Genomic DNA, 23,050 nt, shown 5'->3' on the forward strand with positions numbered 1-23,050 from the left:
TCCAATTTTATTTTCCCAAGAAATTAGAGCTCAGACTAGAAGCTGGAGAATTCTTACCACAGTTTGAAAACATACATCAGACAACAATTAACCCCTCTCACAGCCTCCCTGCATGGGGCTGCAGTAGCCATCCAGTAACCATAGCTACTCATTTCAATGGATAGAAATTGCTATGAATAACAATGAAACCATAAAATATGCTCTGAAGAACCACACCAAATCCTGGCAGCTAGGAAAACCTTCCTAATGCAAGGGAAAAGAACACAGGCAGAACAATTTGGCTTGATTTCCCACAGACCTACTTATCTTTTCAGTAACACATCCTAAAAGTACACATGGCCATCCATGTCGGATGGGACACCAACAGGAGGATTCACCAACGGTGTCTTGTTATTGTCGGATAAATAAGAAATCAGCAATCTCTGCCATAATCCTCTTACATCAGGTATGTAAAGTGACATCTCTGGCACAGAAGGAAAAGAGAATGAAGGAAGCAGTGTGTTATTGTGAAACTGTGAAGCACAGCACTGAACCCTCCATTGCAAATCCACACAAAACATTCCAAGGCTGAAGTTTTGATCCACTGCTGGCAGGCTGCCAGTTTGTAAAGCAATTATCACTGCTGACCTTCCCTCGCACCTTGCACGTGTACTGAAGATGTGCCGTGCACACAAAGATCAGCTGGTTCTGCCCAGTACAGCGTGGGAGGGACAGGAACATTAATTTCACGATTATAAAACACACCTGATTATAAGCCGCACATCTGGGTGTCCGTAACTGTCTTGGATTACAATACAGAGTGTGATCAAAGGTATCTATTCTATCACCATCTGTTGAGGGTGGGGGCAGTGATCCTGATCTCAACGGCAGATATTCTGCTAATGGGCCATCCATTGAAACCAGGTAAGGCATTGTTCTTTATCTTTTCACAACCCATCCTTCCTCCAGAGAATCATTTTCTGCTGATGGCCATTGAGTCCCACTGTGGGACTGATAAAATTACTGCATCCCATTGGAAGTTGCTCCAGCCAGGGGGAAGAGCCCAACATTTCTTACCAAGATGAAAACAGAGGTTTTGGGACACTAAGGGAGCCCCTTTCTCCACTGGGCTCCAGAGGAAAACCGGATTTCTCCACATCACCACTGGAGCTCCGGAGGGAAACTGCACCTTGTACAGGAGCACTGCTCCAACTGAGCCACATCTGTCACTGCAGGAGGATGCAGCCACCATGGAATGGGACTGCTGCCAACACCCTGCCTGACGGGGTGTCAGGTTGTACTCTGACTTTGTCAGGGTTTGGAGTTTGTTTCTTTGTAGTACTGTATTTCTATTTTAATTTCCCTAGTAAAGAACTGTTATTCCTAATTCCCGTATCTTTGCCTGAGAGCCCCTTGATTTCAAAATTATAATAATTTGGAGGGATGGGGTTTACATTCTCCATTTCATAGAGAAGCTCCTGCCTTTCTCAGCAGACACCTGTCCTCCAAACTAAAACAGCAACTTTTCGTTCTTTGTCCATATAGAAGCCGAACCTGATTATAAGCTGCACTTTGGGTTCGGACCAAAATTTTAGTCAAAATGGTGTGGTTTATAATCGTGAAATTACTGTACATACTTGGAGTAATTTCTAGCATTTTTAATCCTGTTTATGTATGGAACTGACATCATATTCTGAGGTAGTGAACCTTTTGTTACAAATAGCAACAGGCTCCATAACAGTGCTGCCTTTAAACTCCTGGATCTAGGAAAAACCAGCAGTTTATCACCTGGCATCCTCATACAGTTTAATGTTTGGCTAATACAGAAGTTGCAGTACTGCTGTCTCATGTGCAGCACAGCACTTGGTGATGAGATTTGTTTTTATGGTCTTTTAAAGATCAGTGCTGGGAAATACTCTAAATTTGGGATTTATTTCAGAATGGTGCGTCTGTCCTCATTTTCTACTGACACAGCTGGGATAACCTGCATCAGTTACAATGGACCAAGCAATGATCTGGGTTCTGAATAGATGAGAATTTCCAAAAATGGTATCAAAAAGCTCAGCAACACAAGTGCCTATACTTAGGTCAAGATTATCAGGATTTCAGGACACAAATTGCAGGTCTCACACAAATTAATTATCTCCTTTCCATGTCACAGGGAGATTATTAATACAGACCTGTAGAACTATTAAGTTTGAATGGGACCTCTTGAGGTCATCCAGTACAACACTCTGACCTCAAAAGCCAATCTTTAAGTTACATAAGGTTAACTCCTCACTCAGTTCATTCTTAAATACCCACATTTTGCAACTTCAGATACCTATTTTTGGTGCCTCGAATAGGAGCACAAAGAGGAAGAGATGAGCTGAGAGCCCCCACCTTGGCTACTGATGATATAAGTGGTGTAAATTTTGCTGGCACAAGCACATGGAGCCCTCTGAACACATGCAATCTTCAGCAAAAATCAATCTTCTACCCTATGTACATTGTGTTTCTATGTTCAGACAAATTATGCAATGTGCTTTTATGTGAATAATGGAGATTATTTTTAGAACTTAGAAATTTGTTATTTACCAAATTCTAGCTGAAATGGTTGACAGCAAGGCACAATGTTCAAGCGACTCCAGTGCCAGAGCTTCAGGCATTGGAATAAAGGTTTCTCTCTGTCAGAGCTGGCATGATCATAACTTCAGTGTAAATCAGGAACACTGTTTCAAAGCTTGTTTACTGAATGATGAAATCACATCTTCCTGGTAACCCCAAGCATGTCATTTATCTATTTATCTCCATCAGAAGAAAGCCTTTAATGAACATAAAGGAAGTGTCACCACTTATCACTAACAAGAAATCTGCCAGTAGTCCTGACTCTCCCAATCTGTGTGAGACATGGAGGGGAAGGAAGGGAGATGTAAGCATAAAAAAGAATATGAGCATACATAAAAGCAATAATTGCCACTTGCACATAATAAAATATCTTTGAAAAGTGTGACTTAGAAATAAGGATATTCCTTCTCCATCTACTACATTTTTACCAACTCTTGCACATTAACTAATGTTCTGTCTTCAATTTTCTATTGGTATCTAAATGAAAATCTTGCATTTTTTCAAAATGAACTATACATTTACATGGAATTGTAAATTGTAATACTGACATTGAGGTCAGATTGTTTTTTTTTTTTTCTCTAGAAAGAAAGAAGCAATAGTAATTTGTCACATGACTTGACTGAAATACCAGCTTACACCAACACAGGTCAGCAGGTTCACTGTGCCTTAAGTACTTCCTCCTCCTACTACTTGCTAGGTAAAATTTCTAATACATGAAAATTCTAATAGATGAAAATTAAAAGTGAGATTGAACAACCTCACCAAGGTATGGAACTCTGGGGTTACAGATGTTTAAGTACAGACAAATTTGGAAGAATGATAATTAAAGTTACAGTTCTACAAAACGCATTAAACTGTCAAAAGCCAACTCAAGCAACTTCATAGGAATATTGTAAATAGCAATTCTAGAAAGAAAAATCTGCTGAGGATATTTGAAAGCTCACAGTATGGTACACACTCAACAGCATAACTGAGTGTATGAACACCTCAGTGCAACACAGAAAATAAAAAAAATAACAATAACAAAACCCCAAAACCCACAAAAAACTCTTCCAAGAAAAACCATAACTTAAGATCTGGCAGGTAGTTAAGACTCATGAGGATCAAATATCCTATGTTTCCAGGGCTTCTGGAGCACCAAAAAACCACAGTAGATAAAGCTACTTTAGGCAGGACTATCCAGGGAGGGACGATGTTGTCCTTAAAAGCATCCAGGAGAATGATTTATGTGCTTTGCTTGTGAGCTAAACTAAAAGAGCCATGTATATGATATTCCCAGGGGGAAGAAACAAAACACAACAAAAAAACCCAAACCAAACCAACCAACCAAACAAACCAACAAAAAAGAAAAAACCACACACCAAAAAACCCCAAGCCCTCAGTACTCTTGCAATCAATATATAAACTGTTTTCTTTCAACACAGTTCTGTTAACTTTTGATTAATTTTCAGCCCTACAGTATTAATTGTCGAGTGCCTTAACTGGCTGATTACAATCCAATACAAAGTGCATGCTGCATCCCTTTGCAACAAATTCTTCAGTTTACCGAAGAAGGAATTACATTAACCAGCTGCTGGAGTACATTTAGCACTCAGTTTATATCTTGTGTGTATTTACCATAGATTACTCACACACTGTGGCTCTTGGCATGGTCACTCAAACTTGTTCTGCAGAGCAGATTCAGGCCCTTTGCCTGCCCTTCCTTGGGCTTTTGGGAACACTCAACATCTCCTCACCCTGTACCAGCCCTTAATCAGATGAACCACGCTGAGCAATGAAAAGCACTGCAAAAGCAGCAGATTTTGTAGGGTGGGCATAAACAATTCATAAAGGACATGCACAGCTCATACTTAACAACACAAATTCACTAAAACCTCAACTTTTCTTTAATGGAATTTGTTTTTCATGTCAGGGTGCTTGCAGCCTTTTGGATACTACATTAATACCAGTTTTCAGCTAGCAAAGAAGTGTCAAAGAGTTTATTCCTATCCAGCCTTCAACAAAATAGATCCTAATTTATTTGAATTCTACATTTTCATAATATTCATCAAAGAACTGAAAGAACACATCAGAAACATTTAAGAGCTTGAAAAAAACTATCATTCTCAACTACCTTGCTCTCTTTAGGAAGATCTCTCAGCATAATACACTTCAATGTATTTCTGGACACATAACCTTTTCCCATAATAGAAGAAAAACTTTGTGTTTGCATCCTTCAGTTATGAAAAAGCAACAGTTTAAACCCAATCTAATTTTACTGCATCTTTAATTGCACCTTCTGGTGCCTCACGCTTGAGAAGTGATTTACGTTTAAGCTGATAGGTTCAAACACTGCTCCAGCAAATTAATGACTGAGAATTAGCCGTGCACTGAACCCCAGCCAGGCTTTGCTGACACTCACAAACCTGTGCCTGGGAGACACTGCCTGCACAGCAGCAGCAGCTGAGCCCTGACACAGAGCACCCTGCTAGGAGATGACTCTGGAGAGTCCAAAAATGCAAGGTGAAATAGAAAAAAAATCACCCCAACTTTTGATAGCTGAAGCTTATCAAGATGGAAATTATTAAATCAGATTGTTTATTTATTTTTAGCCCATATCCCTCAATATGAAATTCAACTTAATTACCTTATGTCTCTGACAGTAATAATTGCCACATACAAGATACAGAGGAAAAGGAGACATGCAGTTACTATGGAGTAAAGAGAAAAGCTGACAGAGATCAGGTTAAAAGCTTAAGTCTTTCTGAGAATTCAGAAAGTTACATTCTGTATGTTTTTCTATCAGAAATGACACAAGAATAGAACTCTTTGCATATATATATCTGAAAAAAACCCCTGAAATTCTGTTACACATTGCCCTCCAACCCTGCCACTACTAAATGGAGCCAGTTCAGGAGTAGAGCCTGTGTCTGCTCTAAGCATGTAAGGCAAGGAGAGTTTCTCTCAGCACAGGCTCACACAGCACAGCTGAACACCAGGTTCAGGTTAGAAAGAAGCAAGAACTAAAGAAGAATTAAAGCAAGTATTTCTATATTGAGAACAATGAAGAAAAAGGAATTTCTAAATGCTAATTTGATTGTCGTGTAAAACAATGGTCATAAGCATAAACTAGCGAACCAAATTTAGAACTTCATTTAAATTAATTAAAAGCTGAACAGGGAATTCAACTATGTGCACATATTCAGCATACAAAACCACATTTCTCTGTATTAATTTGAAGAGGAAAACAGAGCTAAGAAAGATTGTGTAACAGCAGCAGCTGTTTTTATATAGCATTTCTGGATTCATATGAAGCAGCTCAGGTGCTCAGATTTGTGTACCTGTCTACCCACACCTAAGAGATATTTCTTTCCTTTTCCCTTACTTCACATTTTACTTCGAGACAATTTGATTTCTTCTATCACCACAGATTTGGAAGGACAGATCTGAAATGGCACAGTAAAGGAAGGCAAATATAATTTACAGTTTTTGTAATTGTTAACATCTGCAGTACTTTTCACATTATTACTTCTTCATTACCTAAACAGCAGCATTATGTTAACCACTCTGAGAAGTACACATGCCTGACATGGCATTGCTTCCTGACACTACAGACTCTGAGTCTGAAATGGAATGCCAATAATGCACATCACACAAGTGACTCTGAAAATGAAGAAATCGATACAAAACACATCAGTCCTATCTATCTTCCTTATCTAAATCTATCCTTATCCATCTTATCCCTAAATCTAGCTGAAACATGTTTATCTCAATTCTACCTCTGCAGAATTTGCATCTTAGAGCCTTTATTGCATGCAGCAGTACTGCACAACCATGGCACTTATGGCCTGGATTTCCTGGTTTAGTCTCAATTTCCTCCTGTATTGAAGAGACTGTTGATACAAACCCTAACTTTAAGCTGCAAAAATGCTGATATCAGCCTGTAAGACACGGCGCTCCCATGTTTTTTTTCAAAATGAGTCAGACAATATTCATAAACCAACCTATAGTGAATCCAATTCTGAGTCAGATCCAAAAGGGAAGAATTCAATCCTTACTGCCATGACTACAAGACAAGAAGTTTGACTGCAAGTGCACTGCTGTTATTTTGATAAGGCTTTCTATGAGAATGAGGAGTGACAGTGAATAAAAGAAGAGATGCCTTTTATTACTCTGAAAATGTCAATTCTAGAGACTAAAGCAGGCACTTGCTCAATCTCAGCACGTGGCTGTTCAGCCTGTGCTGTGTAAGAAGCTGCCAGGGAAGGTGCACAAAAAAAGTTGGTTTTACTACTGAAAAAAGAACCAATAGGTGATCACCTAAATGGTGATCTCATCACAGAATACACAAAGTCAAATTCAGAATCCAAACTCAGAGGCAACATCTCCAACTAATCCTAAGAATGACCAACTATCCTTTGAGTGGAAATAGAAGAGAGGGCAGTAGTACAGTTTTGCCCAAAGTGCTCAAAGGTTGAAGATTTTGCAGGCTGGACAGGTAAGAGATGAAGATTTCTGATTTGTAATGCAAAACAAGGCACCTGATTATTTTTTTTCCTCATTGCAGATAATTTACTTTTCCAAAATGCACTCAATTTCCCACTTCCACATGCTATTTAATCATATCAAAATCACGCTTTATTTTAGAAAAGGATTATGTCAGTAATTTTCAGTAAGTCCTTTCAGGGCCCTCCTGGCATTAACACCACATTCAATATTTTCATTAATTGGGACCAGGTAGTTCAGGCCATGTGGGATTTGAGGCACAGTATTTCCCTACCCCAGACTTTAACTGAGACAGCAAAGCTTTCATTCTAAATTAAAAAGGAGCCAAGTACAATCAAGCGTGGGTAGATTCTGAGCATAAGCACTACAGAAAACTCTGTCTCTGACCACCACTCAAAATCTAAACAATTATACAGGATCAAATACTGACTTCCTAATGATGCTGTTTAAGGACATAAATTTTGAAGAGGCATGAAAACCTTTTATCAGCTGTAAGTCTTAACAACAGGAGAAATGCTTTGAATTTGGTTGCAAATACTGAGCTCATTTATCCCAGTAAGGAAATGAATATCAAGACATGGCCTGTATGAGTCAGCTTTTCACCTCTGCTTATTATCCCAAACAGATTTCAATCTTCAGATACAATCAGACCATCCACTACATTTCTATCAAAATGTTTGGCCTTCCACTGACAACTTCTGAGTGCAGTTTTGCATTGTTAAAGTAAAATTCTTTAAGAGGCAGAAGGGTTTGCAAGTAACGTAGGTTAAAATCATGTACAGTCATAATTTCCTCATTGCTTTTCCACATTTAAAATACCCTGCAATATAACATGTAATCTGTTAGAGACTATAAAAGTTTTGCCACAGATGCAAACTCGGTTTGGAGTAAAGCACCTTCACTTCCAGTGCCTAATCTAAACAAAAGAGCTTCTATAAAAGCAAGCCATGGATATTGATCAAAAAAGGTCTGCTCTGACTTGCCACACTTTCACCTTTGACACTGGATTTAACGAAATCTAAACTATGGAAATATGGCATGTGCATAAAAAATATGTATATAATTTATATTTTAAATCAGTCCTTTTTGTCTCCCTCCTTATTCAAGTTTCACAGCATACATATGGGTATGAATAAACAAGGGATTTTTCACCCTTACTTCAGGCACAGCAGCTTGAAAAATGTTTCTGATTAACATAAATGATAATACACGTACATAAGGCTGTCTTTCAAAGAGGTTTGATAATTCATAAATGAAATGTTTACACAGATGAGGTCAAGCCAAAAGGTTTGCAATATAAGTATTTAACGGATATAAATCTGTTCATCACTGCTAAGGAACATGGGATGACTTCAAATATTCACTATTGAATGTACTTGGTACACATTTAGAGCAACTTGCATGAATTCTCATTCCAATTTTTAATTACTATGCAGTCTGTAAAGACAAAAAAATCAAGAGTCAGATTGCTCTTTTTTTCTTTCATCAGAACAATTAACATTAATGATATATTACTTCACAGGCACTTCTACACATTCATTATTAAAATAATAAATTGAATGAAGCTTGAACAAAAGTAAAACAATACCTACAGATAGAGATGTTTATCCTTATGTATACTTCTATCAATATTTCCTTATCCAGTGTTCATCATCAGCTAAAGCAAGGCTTAACAAAACAAAAAAAAAAACAAAACAAAACAAAAAAACAAAACAAAAAGAGCCAAGCAATTCCTTTAAAAATATTTATAGCATGTTGGGTTTTTTTCCAGATGTAATTTTCCTCTTGGACTGTATACAGCTTTACTTACATAACTTAGTTTTTGTGGTTTTATGAAAACATAAAATCAGGACAAGGTTTTCATAACATTAAACAGACCTTGGTGGCAAGAAGGAAAGACAATGAATGTGTTTTCACTTGAAACTTTTAGACAGAGTCAAAATTCAGGTCTCTTTGCAGTCCATCCTGGTTTTTCACCTATCAGAGAATAACATAACCAAATGTGGTTTCTTTTTCCCTAGGGTTTCCATGGCTTTAATTTCTATCTCAAAATTAAATATTAAATATTAAAATTAAGTATCCACCCATCCACATAGAGATGCAGACATTCAGTTTTTTGGATTTATTAAAATCTACTCATACTGATAACAGCATAGGGATGTAAGATTTGGCAGGGTAAACACAGGTTTAACAGCCTAATTGCTCGGATTTTTCGTGGATCATTATGCTAATGCCTCTGCAGGAAAGTGCTAAATCGGAATTCCCATCACAAAGAATTCTCCTTGCTGACTGAGAAGGGAGAACTGGGACATGCTGGGGTGATGGAAGGGATTGATCTTCAGGGACACACGAAAGGGATTTTCAAACCCCCAGGACTACTGAGCTCTGCCAAAGGGAAGAAAGCAAAGCCTGACTCAAAACATCAGAAATTACAACTTGGTCTGCTTGAACCAGAACCTTGAGACAATGACACTTTGCCCACAGTGGTGCTTGGGAAGAAGATGGATTCATGGAGCTCTACAGGACAAAGACACTTTATACAAGCAAACAACTCCGCATGTGGGTACAATTTTGTAATGTCCAGATTCAACTGGCCCTTGAGATAAACCTCATTATTTTGTTTTCCAGGTCCCACTATACATTATGCTCCCTTAAATATATTCTCCTATGTAAACAAATCTGACCCTGATCCCTCAGGACACCCAAATCTGCTCTGATTCCACATCCCCAGACTCACAGGTGTGCTAGAAAACCAGGCCTGCTTGGAGAACTATGAATGTCATAGTGGCAAGGTTTTTGCTTTGGTAAAATAGAGGCCAAATGAGAAGTTTTCCACGATAAATATGTATTTTGAAAGGGCAAATATAATTCAATATTTTTGATCCAACAATAAACCAGGTCAAAATACAATTTAAAAAAAGCTATCAACACAGTTAGTTAGCTCCTTAGGGCACTAATACTTTCTTCAGTTTCTTGAAAAAGTTTTGTTTCTGTTTTTTTCTGATCCTATGTCCACATTTAATCACCAAAAATGCACCTCCACCACACAGCAGATGTGTCATTAACTATTTCTGAAAAAAGGTGAAATAAAATCACCCAGCATGAGAAGACTATGGAATAAGCCAACACAAGCAGATGGTGTTTATTTTGTCACCACTTGTATTAAAAATTGTCACCTATTTCATCAGTATCTTTCAGGTAGAAGCTTCATGCAAAAAGTGAAAAGCTGTTTTTTATAAGCTGTCACATAACTCCTTAAAATAAAATGTCTTCAGTTTGTAGCTTCCAGTTTTTAGGACATGGTGCATTACACAGGAGATCGATTTGTATAAATCTCAGCTGATTGAGTATTTTGCCAGCAGCTTCGCCTTTCACCAAACAACCTCTTTTGTTTCTTAAGCAAATTTCAAATCCTTTATTTCCAATAGTGGTGCTGTTCAGACAAATTCTGTAACATTGCTCCTGGAAGAGCAATGAAGATCTGTCAGCTTGTTTTCAGCTAGGACCCACTATACAAGAGTTTTAGTTCTCCCTCAGGAGTTCCTACATTTTTGCTATTTTATTTTATCCCACACTTTTAGCTGGGTGGTTTCCATTCTCTGGCTGACAGTTTCTTAACAAAACAGTTGCATGAAGGGTAATTGCACAAGGCAGACTTGGCTGCCTAAAGAAATCACTGCTAAAATCCCACGATGAACCCAGGTCTGCTCATGTAGTTTTGAAAGAACATCCACTAGAATTTGAACCTAAAAATCCCCTGTTAGTGCACTGCAATGTGATTTGAGTGACTCAATCCTTTCTCCCTCTCTGTCAAGTGTTCTGCTCTCCAGTTCACTCCAGTTCAGTTCAGGCTGGCTTGCACACACTGTACCAGGAGTTGACCCTTTTGCCTTTGTCATTTAACGAGGCCTCTCAGTGCCCTATTCATATCATACCCTAAGCAGCACACTTTTACGTATATAAATATGTGTATATATACATACATACATATATATATATGTACACACTCAACATCATACTTCTGAAATGGTTAAAAAGCATTAATTATTCTGATAAGTCGCTGGAATTTTGTTACATTCTTTTACAGCTCTGAAAAGAAACCAGGGTTAGTCTGGTTATTTTGTATTTGGTAATTTGTTATTAATTCTAAATTCTTATTTTGACATAGATTTGAGATTTTGGGCAGGGGAGGGGGGATTGGGGTGGGCTGTTGGTTGTAGTTTTTTAAATCTACTAAAAATTCTTCTCCCAGAAAAGCAGTACTCAGAAATGGTGAGATTTCGGACTACTCCAAATACTAGTGAGAGCAGATATTTTTTTCTGTAAGACATTTTTATTCTCTTTCCTTCCAGAGTCAGAACATGGATCTGACAAGAATCCTTCTGCCTGTATTTCTGAACCACTGACCATTCTAATACCCATGTTCAGCACTTCACCTCCTTTTTTGTGGCTGCACCAGTGGCATCTTTGACCTTAGCAAAGCAAAGGCAGAGCAGATCAAGAAACCTATCACTTTATTAGAGCACTGCAAAGCAGTCTGTGCTCTAGATGAGCACACATGAGAACTGGGTGCCTTTGAAATGCAAAGTCTGAGGGCTCTACTTGTGGTGATTCAAAGAGTCCTCTTCTGTTGACACAACATGCACACTGAAAGCTTTGCAATACTCTTTGGATGCATTCTCAGCCAGCCGAGGCTTTAAACCAAGGTTAGTGCCATCTGTCTGGTTCTGGCAGCATCCAGATTGATGTAAAAAATCCTATGGCAGTGTTTAAAAGGAACAGAGATAAAGCTTGCTTTCGGTCAAGTCTCTGGAATTATTAACATCAAAGATTTGGCTGATATCACCAGGCAGCACATCTGGGTCAACAAGCTCACTGCACCTTTCTCACCACATTTACAACATACAGCAAACTATTTCACTACTCAGACCAGATTTAGCATGTCCCAAGAAAGTAGACTCATAAAAATCATAAAAGGTGCTATTTTTTTCTGTTGCTGGTCTCAGTACAATTATTTTCTTAAATGCATGTTAAATCAAGCCCGTAGAAAGCATTAATGCCATCAAGTATTTTTGAGTTGTGGTATAGTTATTAATACATTCTCACATTCTTCTTAATTTCTAGAGCCCTGAACACACACAGTACCAAAAACTGAAAGCAATATAGCAATCAAATTTGCTTGAATTGGAAGGAGTTGAAGGTTGCAAGGAAAAAGAAGTAAACCAAAGAGAAACAATATTTTGTTTCTATAAAAGCCTCAAAGCTTCAAATGAGGAAAGACATTGCTCAGTGGGATGCAATTTGTTAGGCAAAACCTTTCTGTGATCCTGGAAAATGCATTCAAGCATTATTCTTTGAGATTTAGTACAGCCTAAATAGCATAACCCACTCACTTCACCTGTGCCAAAATCCTCCTGCAACACCAATAATCATGAGTGCTTCAGAAATGCAGAGATTATGATAATAAGGATGGATCATTTCCATCCTTTATTAATTTCATCTTTATTACCAACCATACACACTCCACCTTGGGCACTTTCTAGCATTGTACATCAGCACTATGGAAATTTAATTACTGTACCAAAAGCTCTGGCTCCCACTCTTCTAAGAAGCATGGAAACACAACAAACTGTCCTTATCTCCAGTTTGAAAACACTGTGAACACTCATGGGCTGCATTAACTAGGAAATGGCCACAGATGCTCAGTGCTTTCCAGAATTTCATTTAAGAATGTTCCAGTATTTGCCTAGACACTGTTTGAGATTCAAAGAATAATGCCATTCACTAGTTTTTACCAAAAATCAAGCATTTATGGAAAGAAGTACATCAGAAAATGAGGGTGATGAGAAAACCTTGGTTTAGCTCTCATTTGAATATTAAGCAAGCAGAGTATTATTCCTGGTTAGGGCCCTCATCTTGCAAAGCATTTTCTTAAGTGCTTTAAAAAAAAAGCCCAAAAAGCCTTTCATGTATGTACAGAGGTGCAATGGAGGAAAAGAATGAAATAACAAAATCCATCTTTCATCTATTTCATTAGGCAATCAAATACAAGGTACAATTTACCAAGTCAAGGACAGAAGGTTTTATCAAAAACAGCCCTTGCTAAATTAGCAAGGGCACATCCTGACACTGTAAATTAGTATAAGTATAGTTAATATAAGTTAGTATAAGCATTAGTATAGTTAGTACATATCCAATGAATGAAAATAATTTCTGAATTCAAAAAATATCAAGAGAAAAATGTCAGTGTATCATTATCTTTGTACCAAAATTCTTTGAGATGTGTTTTGATTTATATTACTACAGCCTGGCAATTTTTTCTTTTGCTAAAAAAGTGCACTGCAGCCTTTTTTTCCCCAAACATCCTCTTCCTCCCAAACGAGTTTTACTCTCAGGGAAGCAAAAATGTGAGGGGAGCAGTGGTACTTCAAAAGCCCCTGTCTAGCAATGCACAATTCCCTACAAACCCACAAAAACCAACACAACTCCCTGATTGTTTTGCACAGCCCCTGAGATACAAAACTTCAGGGGCACATCAAGTGTGACTGTCTGAGTCTCATACTCTTAGATCAAAAAAATTCAAATCAATCTGAAGATGATCAGAGTCATCACTAAATCTTTCGCTTAAAAGTCTGATTGAAGAATCTCTGAAGAAACTTGTGTCCCATGCAAACCTTTACTAATGAAATACAACAGATGCAATTGCCTTTGTGAAAATACAGGTTCAGGTACCATTTTGTTTTAAAATCATGCCTGTGACTACCCAGCTCAGGGAAAACAGCTCCTTCACCAGCCAGCCAAGTCTCCAGTGAAAACCCCTGAACTTGTTCAATCCAACCAGGAAGGTAATACTCAACAATGAGATAGAAATGAGTAGTAGAGATCAGGTTTATTCAACAAAATATAAATACCCAGGAAGAAAAGACAACCAACCAAAATCCCACAATACATAAGCAGAACACACACAGAACAAGATGGAGCATTGCACAACACACAAGTTCTAAACTGGGTTCTAAGTTTACAAGGAATACAGGTTAAACAAAATAAAAACCTTACGTATTAGAGAGTTCTTTGTCTCAGCCAGCTGCTGCCAGCTTGTCTGTCTGTCTTTCAATTTCTCAGAAAGGTGTGTGTGAAAATCTAAATGAAATAAAACAAATAACATTTTAGAGATGGCTCTTCTTCCATTCCATTCACCTTTGGTGCAACACAGCCGATAGAATGTTTCACCTCCTCCCACCCAAAGCATTCCTCAATAGTAAATAAAATACCTTACTCATTATTATCTAGAGATTAAGAATTCTTTTATCTTGTTATCAATGACATAAAAAAGCAGAATGAGTAACAGCAGTTTGGTGCAATCTTGCTTTGCAGGCTGTCCATATACCCACTGTCAGCATCATTAAGCACAAAGGCTTGAGTGCATAAAAATCTCTCTTTGGGTAGAACTTAATCCAAAGGCCAGAAGAGTTTCCATACAGGTTGTACAGGAGGTGCTTAAGTTCATCCTAACTTATTTTCAGTGTTCTATCCCTTACAAGGTAAGGGATAAAACAAATACATATCATGACATCCTTTAAAAGATAACTTTTGTTCCCTGAAAACAGACTCCTAAGATACATTTGGCAAATGGACACTTTCAGCTGTAATAAATAATTTATTATGAGTTTATTGCAGCAGCATTATGACTTTTACATTGACTCTCAACATAATGAAGCTCATTCTGCTGCATCTTAAGACAGAAACCAGTGAAACTCTGCTGTTGCAAGGAGATTTTTTTTTCTTTTTTGTCTCATGAAAACTCTCTCACTTTAGGAAAATAGATTGTAATACATACAAAAAACCCCTTCAGTTTTGAATTTACTCTCTTTCAGGTTAAAAAGAAAAGAACTAAAATAATCCTGGATTTTGAAAATGTGATATAACCAGAGAGTCCTCTTACATTTGAAAAGCTCAAAATCAATTGAAAATTGTTATTGAATTTCATAATAACATCTGGTAAATTTTCAGATGTAGTAAACAGGAAACATAAACCCTATTTTTATTTATTTACATGATTTTCCTTGTAAAAAAACCAGCAAGACAAGGAGCCCAGTAATTAATGTATGGTTACTCTAATTCTTGTTTTTCACTGTCTATATAAATTTTCACTAGAAAATAATTTTTACTTGGTGCATCTCACATTCAAATCTTTCATAATATTTATAAGATAATAATTTAATCTTTCACCCAACACTCAAACAAATCAACAGTGAAAATGTGTTCTGTAAACACAGCAATTTATTATAGGCAAAGAAAAAAGGCAACACATTGACACATAAAAAAAGGGCAGACCAAGACAATAGAAAATAAACCACTTTGCATGCTAGACAACAAATTAGCTATTTGTTAGGAGCAAAATTATTTGCCTCAAGTGAAATAATGTGAAAGAATGACAGATCCTGAGTCTTGCATCTCTGGTTTTGGGGGGAAAGGAATTTCAAGGGACAAGTTACAAAGAATAAAAACCAGGTAGAATTTACTGAACTGCCTTAATGTCTCTCTGCCACATACGAAGTTGAATTTTGATAAGGTACAACTATAAAATATTTTTGGATTCTTTGGCTCAAATCTAATTGGTTAAGCTTTTTTTTGATGGTACAGACTTCTGATTTAAAATCAAGAAAGGAAAAAATAAAATACTTTCAGGAACATTTATCAAGAAAGATAATTCAAAGAAAAACCAACAAGTCAAGCAAAGAAATGTGAAGGGCAGAGCACTGTGGATACCAATGTAAAAATGCTGGTAAAAAAAAAAAAAAAATCATTGCAAATTTCTTGTTTTGGTATTACCTGCAATTTCCCCCCGAAACAAAATAGTAAAAATTGGTATTATTTAATATCTTAAAAATGGAAGAAATTAAATATAACTAAACACATGCATATGCAGGAATATATGCAAGAGGAAGTAATGGAATTATTTCATTAAGTTTTTTTACTTTTCCTTTTCCAATGTGAAAATGGAACCAAACTCTTAAATATAGTGCAATTCTTCTACAGTACTTACAGCTAAATTAAACCATTTTAATAGTTTGCATCCTAAAACATGCAAAGTTTTGAAATCTTTAATGTCCCTATTTCTGTTTTAATACAAGCGTTAGCTTTCATTTCTCTTATATGATGAAAACCAGAATTAATCCATCGACAACTCATCTATTGACATTTTATCACATTACCCTTTAAAGTTGTATATATTACTGAATCTGCTATCTTCTTTTTCACCTGTCTGTGGCCACTTTGGGATGTTTGATCCTTTTAAAGGGCACAGATGAGGACAACAAACTGTTCACCCAAGGAAGCTGAACCATCCCTCTTTCCATGGGAAGCACCTAAAACTCACGGCTAAAGTTCAAGTTGCTGAGCACTGTTTCTCCAACAATTAAAAAAAAATTGTCACCAATGCCCAAAGGAAAGAATATTTAAATGTTAAGACACTTTAAAATAGTGTCATGAGAAGGGAGGTCTCTGTGGGTATTCCCTTCCTTTGACACTCACAGGGAGTTAAACCTAATTGCATTTAGGGTTATCTCTAGCAGCTACACTTGGAATCAACCATCCTCAGGAGGACTATTGTTCTAACTAATCTACTTATTAGGCTTTTATTCAGATTTAGTACAGCCTTTTATAAAAAAACATCATGAAGGGATAGTAATGGATTTTGTAATTATCAGACAGGAAAAAAGCAGACTATGACCTACAATCTTTGGCCCTACTAAAAATTAGGGAAAGAGAATCTTTTGTAAGTAAATCTTTAGAACCTTAAGTTAATTTTAGTCCCTATCAGGCACCACAATTATATCTGGAACAGTAAAACCTGTGTGAATTTCCTGCGCTCCTCCTATCCATTCCCTTAAAATACAACCCCTCCCACAGCACCTGGCAGGGAGAAAGAAACCTGTTGTCTGTCCTTGTCTTTCAAAGATGAGCAAGTAGCAGTTTTTGCAGTCTCAAGCCCCAGTTTAAGCCAAAAACCAGTGCTGATACAGGTGATTTTAGATACAAATCCCGGCAGCATCTTCTGAAAACTGAGAAAACAGCCACTGCAATTCCTGACCTGCTCTCCTGTGAGGAATATGGAGGAGTTCAGACCAGCTCCTTGCCTTCTGCATATTTTAAATATTTCTCTAAATTCTCTCCCAGGGAACCTGCCACTCTGAGGAGATCCATTCCCTCCCACAACTGGAGGCACCTCTGGGCACCAGTAGACAGAAGTTCTGCTCCCCAGGATCCCCGTGCAGAGCACTGGGTCCACAGGACATGTCCTTGTCCTGGGAAAGAGACTGTCCACCAAATATCCTCTTGTTCTTAGTTCTAGTCCCTGTTTTGAGCTGTCCTAGCAACTGCTCACAGCCATCAGCAATCCAGGAACAAGCATCACTCCTCTCTCTTCTTTCTTCCCTCATCAGTTGTTTCCTTCCTTTGAAATCTTCCCCATCATAGTTCAAATAGATGTTTCCTGCTCTGCACTATAAATTCCCAATCTTATTAGTTCACAGGTATTCTGGCATTTTGCTGTTTAGCATTTTCCAATCAGCATCACTAAAAGTTTGGCAACCAATCATGTAGATGTGCTCCACCCTTAAGGATGATAGCACATTGTTTATGGTTGGGTTGTTTGAAGGTTTTTGTACATATGAAAACTTACATTTTATTAGAGTTGCTTCCTCCACCCATAAGTCTTCTGTCTCTCAGTCAATATTGATCTAGAAAATAGTTGTTTTTCCAGACTGTGGAACATTAAATATGACCAGAGCCTAAGCTCTGCTCTTATTTTTCCTCTTCTATTTATCAAAGTGGCATATCCCAATTTTTACTATTAATATACAATAAAAAGCTGGTTTATTTTTATAAAGTAGCACTTCAGAAACCTTGGAAAAAAGCCTCACAAATAAATAGCCTGAATTTCTCAAGCTGCTTTCCCTCCCTCCCAATATTTACATAAAAACATCCAGCAATAAACCCTTGCTCCTTTCCTGTTACACCTGTGTGGCTGAGACCTGTCCCAAACATCTGATTTCCTCTTTAATAACCACTTAGTGTGAGCAGAAGTTTCTCCTCTGTTGGAATCTCAGTATAATTCCATTGTTGTTTGCTCAATGCTTATTACTCATGATTATGATTAGTGAGGAACAGAACAAATCCCATACAACCAACAGAAGACTCAGTACCAGACAGGTCAATGCTCTACTTTGCCCTCAAAAATCAGGGTTTTTTCCCCATCACATTCTACCCTAATACTTCAGACCATGCCTGGTGGGCAGATGTAAGAAGTGCAGTACTCAACCTCTATGCTCAGCACCCCCAGTCAGATAAAAAAATCAGTAATACAAAAGTCATGCACAAAGGTATGGAAATAAGAGCTGTTCTGCAACAAAAAAGGCCATACAATTTTTCTTTTCTTATATTCTCTTGACAGAATTACTCTCTGCTGTATTACTCCATTATGTTCTATTGCACATTTTACATCCAATGTTTTGTTTGATCTTTTGTGAAAGTTATGTTCGGTTTTCTCTCCTCCAAAGTGCATTCAACAACTCAATTAGCTGAAAATGCTTTACCTTCAGAGCATACTGGCAGCTCTCAAGCACAATTATTCTCCAATGCAAAACACCCACAAGACATATTTAAGAGTATACTTCCACAAAATAATATGTTAACACACCATCCAACATTCCTGCAGAATTGACAAACACTACAAAGGAAAATGCTCTAATGCAGTTCAAGCACATATTTTAGTTCAGTGAACTCCACAGCAAATACACCATTTCCCCCTCCTCAGCCTAAAGGTAAGGTTAAAAAATGGGAGTCAGAAGAAGTTTTGACTTGCATTGCAATTTCAAACTTTCTAAATGGTACCAGTATGACCAACAACAGATTACTGTACCAGGGTTTTCCAAGAGCACTATCCATGCCTTTTATAGAGAATAAAGCAAGTATTTAGCTACACAAGAAGCAACACCACAGAAATTAAAATGAAAAATACCTACATTTTTTTGTTTGCCTTTCCTATGGACTACTAAAAGCATTGGGATGTCTTTCTACCAGAAGAACACAGGGACATGCATAATTCAGATCAGCACTTAGACTGCAGAGATGTGTCTATTTCTTTGTGTAGAAGTCTGTTGTAACTATGAAGTCAAAGTTAACTGAACCTAAATTTCAAGTAGATTTATTTAAGTCAAATTTAATTATTTCTATTAGTCTTACTTCCCAAAAGAATTAAATACAGCCCTATTAAATCCAGATGATTATGTCTATATAGAGTGCCAATCAATTTCACAACATCACGTTACGATCATGCCCCTACATATCTGGCAATTTTGATAAATCTTCTCAAATTCCCCTGAACAGCCAAGCCTTAGCATTTAAAATATTCATAACTGCCTCTTAGTTCATCATGGTCATTGACTCACACAAAAAGTAAAACTCTAATTGAAACTTCCCAACATTTTTTCCTTCCAGTTTTACTTTGCCTTTTGAAGTAAATGCCAATTCAACAACAACTTCTTCATGGTGTAAGGAATGGTTCAGTAGCCCCATACAGACCAATGACTCAGCTACGAGTCATGATTTAATAATTCTGGAGATATAAGTCACAATTCTCACGGGAATAATATATTAAAAACTAAGAAAATCTTTAAGCAGCAACTGAAAGTTCTCTATGGATGCTTTCTCTTTCTTTCTCTTTCTTTAATTCCTGTTCCATACAAACCTCTCACAAGGAACACTTTACTCTGTGCCAATCACTGTATTTTTAGATCAAAAACTTAACACCTGGAAAGACCAGTAACTCTACTGTTAAAATCAAAATTAAATCCCTAAACCAGTTGTCCTTACATAAATATGGTGACAAATTTCGCATGAATGAAATTTTACAACAGAAGCTGTGAGGTACAAAGTTTAAAATGTAGAGTAGACCACATGCACTGTATTAAAACCAGTCAACACTTCAATTAAGGCACCCACTGTTTTTTCTCCTCACTTTTGGCACCACACAAAACTGGATAAATGTAAACTTCATGGAGAAGACTAAAACTAGTTTAAATCCTAGAAGTAATTCCATAAAAATAATTTTTCTCCTTATTGTGGGATATGTATTTTCCAAATTGAAAGTGTAAACACAGGATAAGTCAACCATTAAAGGTTTTCTGACCTTACTAATTTCCTGCTTTTTTTTGTAGAACTAGGGAAAAACTAAAGATAGCTGCTCTTGATTTTTTCCAACAACTTGAATATTCCATAGACACTGCAACATCCTGTCTGCCTCCAACACTGTAGCTTATTGCTCATTTAAAACCAAGGAGCCCCTGAAAATGCAATAGCAGTGCCTCACAAAACAAAACAAAGCTCTTGAAGTAATAACTTCAGCATCTGTCTTCTTCATTATTCATTTATGTTCTTCACTGTTAAGAATTATTGTTTGTTTTAAAATTGCTATGGCAAGTTAATTAATTGATGAGCCTCAACCACCTTTAAACCTACTTTTACTTACTGATCTCTCTTGTCTTTCTACAGCAAGTTCTACTAGTGAAAAAAAAATCAAATTACCGTTTTCAAGTAATTTAGTTGGTAAGATCTTATTTGTCATCTGTGCCTGTAAACAATTTTAAAGAACTAAGAACTGACACACAAGTCACAAGAAGACAAGCTTACTGCTTCACTGTGTTTTTTGCTGGGGAAAAAGATATGAAGAACAAGATTTCTATCTCAAACTTTACCAAATATCTGTTCAGCCTCTATAATGAGATCACCTATAGCTTTGAAACAAAACTATTCTCAGGACTCTTTGATAAAGAATGTAAGTACAACCTGTAGCAAATCATATCAAAGATATTTTATCACTTCTCTAGCCCAGGGAAAAGTATAAAACCAGAATAAATACATAAAAGTAATATTCCTGTACTGTAGCTCCAGGAGCTTACCTCTCCAATTTCCTAAAAATTTTATTCAACAGCTCTGGTTGGATTTTTTTTTCCATCAGTTCCTCAAGTCTGGCTCTGAACCAGTGAAAATTGTTAGCATTTACAAAGTCCAGAGACAAGAAGTCCTGAAAGTATGAGGTGGATTTTTGCTTATTTTGGATTGCCATTTGCTAACTTCATATTGTATAGTTTCCATACAGCTAAAAGGCAGTGAGCAATCATTCCTGTTTCACATTTTTCATGTCAATCACCACAGCAAAGACTCCAGTGATGTCACCAGCTGTTTTTACACTAAAGAATATTAAAGTTACACTTCACAAAGGAAACTATGCCATACTTTAACTGGTTCCTACCTTTTGCAGTTCAACTGTAAAATTCTTTACATGAGAATTCAACATATTGTTCAATATTTGTGGACCTTCCACACCTTTCTACAGTGGCAGTGACAATATTTTCTGGTTTCTTCTTTAAATAAACTTCCCACTGCTTCCTAGTTTTGCTATAAGAAGAGGTTTGTTTGCATTATTGTAACATTGCATGGATATCTTTTCACAGGATTGTCCACAGTTGTACTAACACAACTTTCCTGAATCTTAATAAACAATTCAAAGCCCATCACAATTGCTCAATATTTATCCATTTCACCTACAGTTCACACCTACCATTCACATTGTGAAATTACTCAGGAATTTTTCAACATCTTTGTATTCACTACACTGCCATACAGAAATCAGTCACGTCAGTCAGTTTTTGTTTCTCCAGCTCATTCTAAAAACCACCAAAATTAAATCTGCACCATGAACAGAACAAAGTGCAGCAAGAGTCTGTAACCCTCAGAAAAAGCCCAGATAAACTCAGCTCTTTTCTGTTACCTCACACGTGATGGAAGCTGCTTCCCTCTGGACACAACATGAGCTGACAACAAACACACTCATATTTTCCTGATGGAATGGAGCCCTCAGTGCCCAGTTTGCACAAAAAGCAGAAAAACTGCCCTGGACAAGACAGACACACCCAAACACATCACAGCTTCATGCTGTGCAGAGTTACAGAGAAAGCATTACACTCCCTGACTCAAAAGGGATAGGAAATAAACAGAGACAATGTTTTCTCTTGTACCAGAAGGATATTTTTGATGTGAAAAACATTGCAATGTGTTTTATCCAAGCTACAAATACTGAGTCATGTGGTGATTGACCTAGTTTCCTGCTAACTTTAAGTGTATTTTTAGTAACTCCCTGTTGATTTATGTTTTCATTAAAACCTGAGGGTTGCATCTTTTGAAGTCTGCTGGAGAATGAATGGAGGTGTGATGCTTTGCAGAGGATGCTGAGGTGTTTTTCCCCAATGTTTTCTCTCTCTAAGTCACATGTCTAGTAGGAGCTCGACTGAAGAGCAAATAAGCATCATTTGTTTACCTCTATCTTATCTTCCCTTCAGAGGAATTTAAATGCAAATGAAAAATAGAACAAACACCAACAAATGCATCAAGTGGTAGTGCAGTTTAATGACCACAACCAACAGAGTCTGTGCTCTGCTCACTGCCACAGCACTCTGCAGTCAGCACTACTGGCACCGACCCCTTCCTCTGTTGGTAACTGAATATAGAGAGAAGTGCTTTGAAAGTCATCCCAGTATTTACACAGGAGCAATGTAATTAATTTCCAGAGTTTTGTGGGATGACATACCACATTTTATATAGACTATTAAGGAGATTACATTGATTTGAAAGAGAGCAGAAAGCCCACCTAAGAAAAGAGCCCTCTGAGTGCTTCCAACCATGGAGAAGATGCATTAAAAGGGTTTTCTTTTTGGGAAATGATGAGCTTAATTTGCAGTAAGTGGAAGCTAATTGTTCTCAGACCACAAATGCAAAGTCAGAGAAATCACGTCCACTGTTGCCAATTCTCTCTTAAGTATGAAAATGGACCATAAAACTTCAAAATTTATGTATGAACTCCAAAGGTTCAAAGCAATCCATAGCTGATTTTCTTTTTGCTTGTTTTGCCCCCTGTCTA

At 37.2% G+C, this 23,050-nt stretch overlaps 1 protein-coding gene across 18 annotated transcripts in view; it reads right to left on the reverse strand.

Annotated features, from left to right (window-relative positions):
• Positions 1-23,050, reverse strand: part of TENM2 (teneurin transmembrane protein 2) — a 619,293-nt gene that overhangs the window by 277,578 nt on the left and 318,665 nt on the right. For 11 of the 18 annotated variants that reach the window (XM_033073570.2, XM_033073566.2, XM_033073564.2 and 8 more), the window contains one exon: positions 14,128-14,211. The exons of the other annotated variants lie outside the window; for them this stretch is intronic. In XM_033073570.2, the coding sequence (XP_032929461.1) occupies positions 14,128-14,211 (84 nt within the window). The remainder of the gene's footprint in view (positions 1-14,127; positions 14,212-23,050) is intronic. 18 annotated transcript variants of the gene reach the window in all.

Source organism: Catharus ustulatus, chromosome 15 (assembly GCF_009819885.2).
Source record: "Catharus ustulatus isolate bCatUst1 chromosome 15, bCatUst1.pri.v2, whole genome shotgun sequence".
Classification (NCBI taxonomy): Eukaryota; Metazoa; Chordata; class Aves; order Passeriformes; family Turdidae; genus Catharus; species Catharus ustulatus.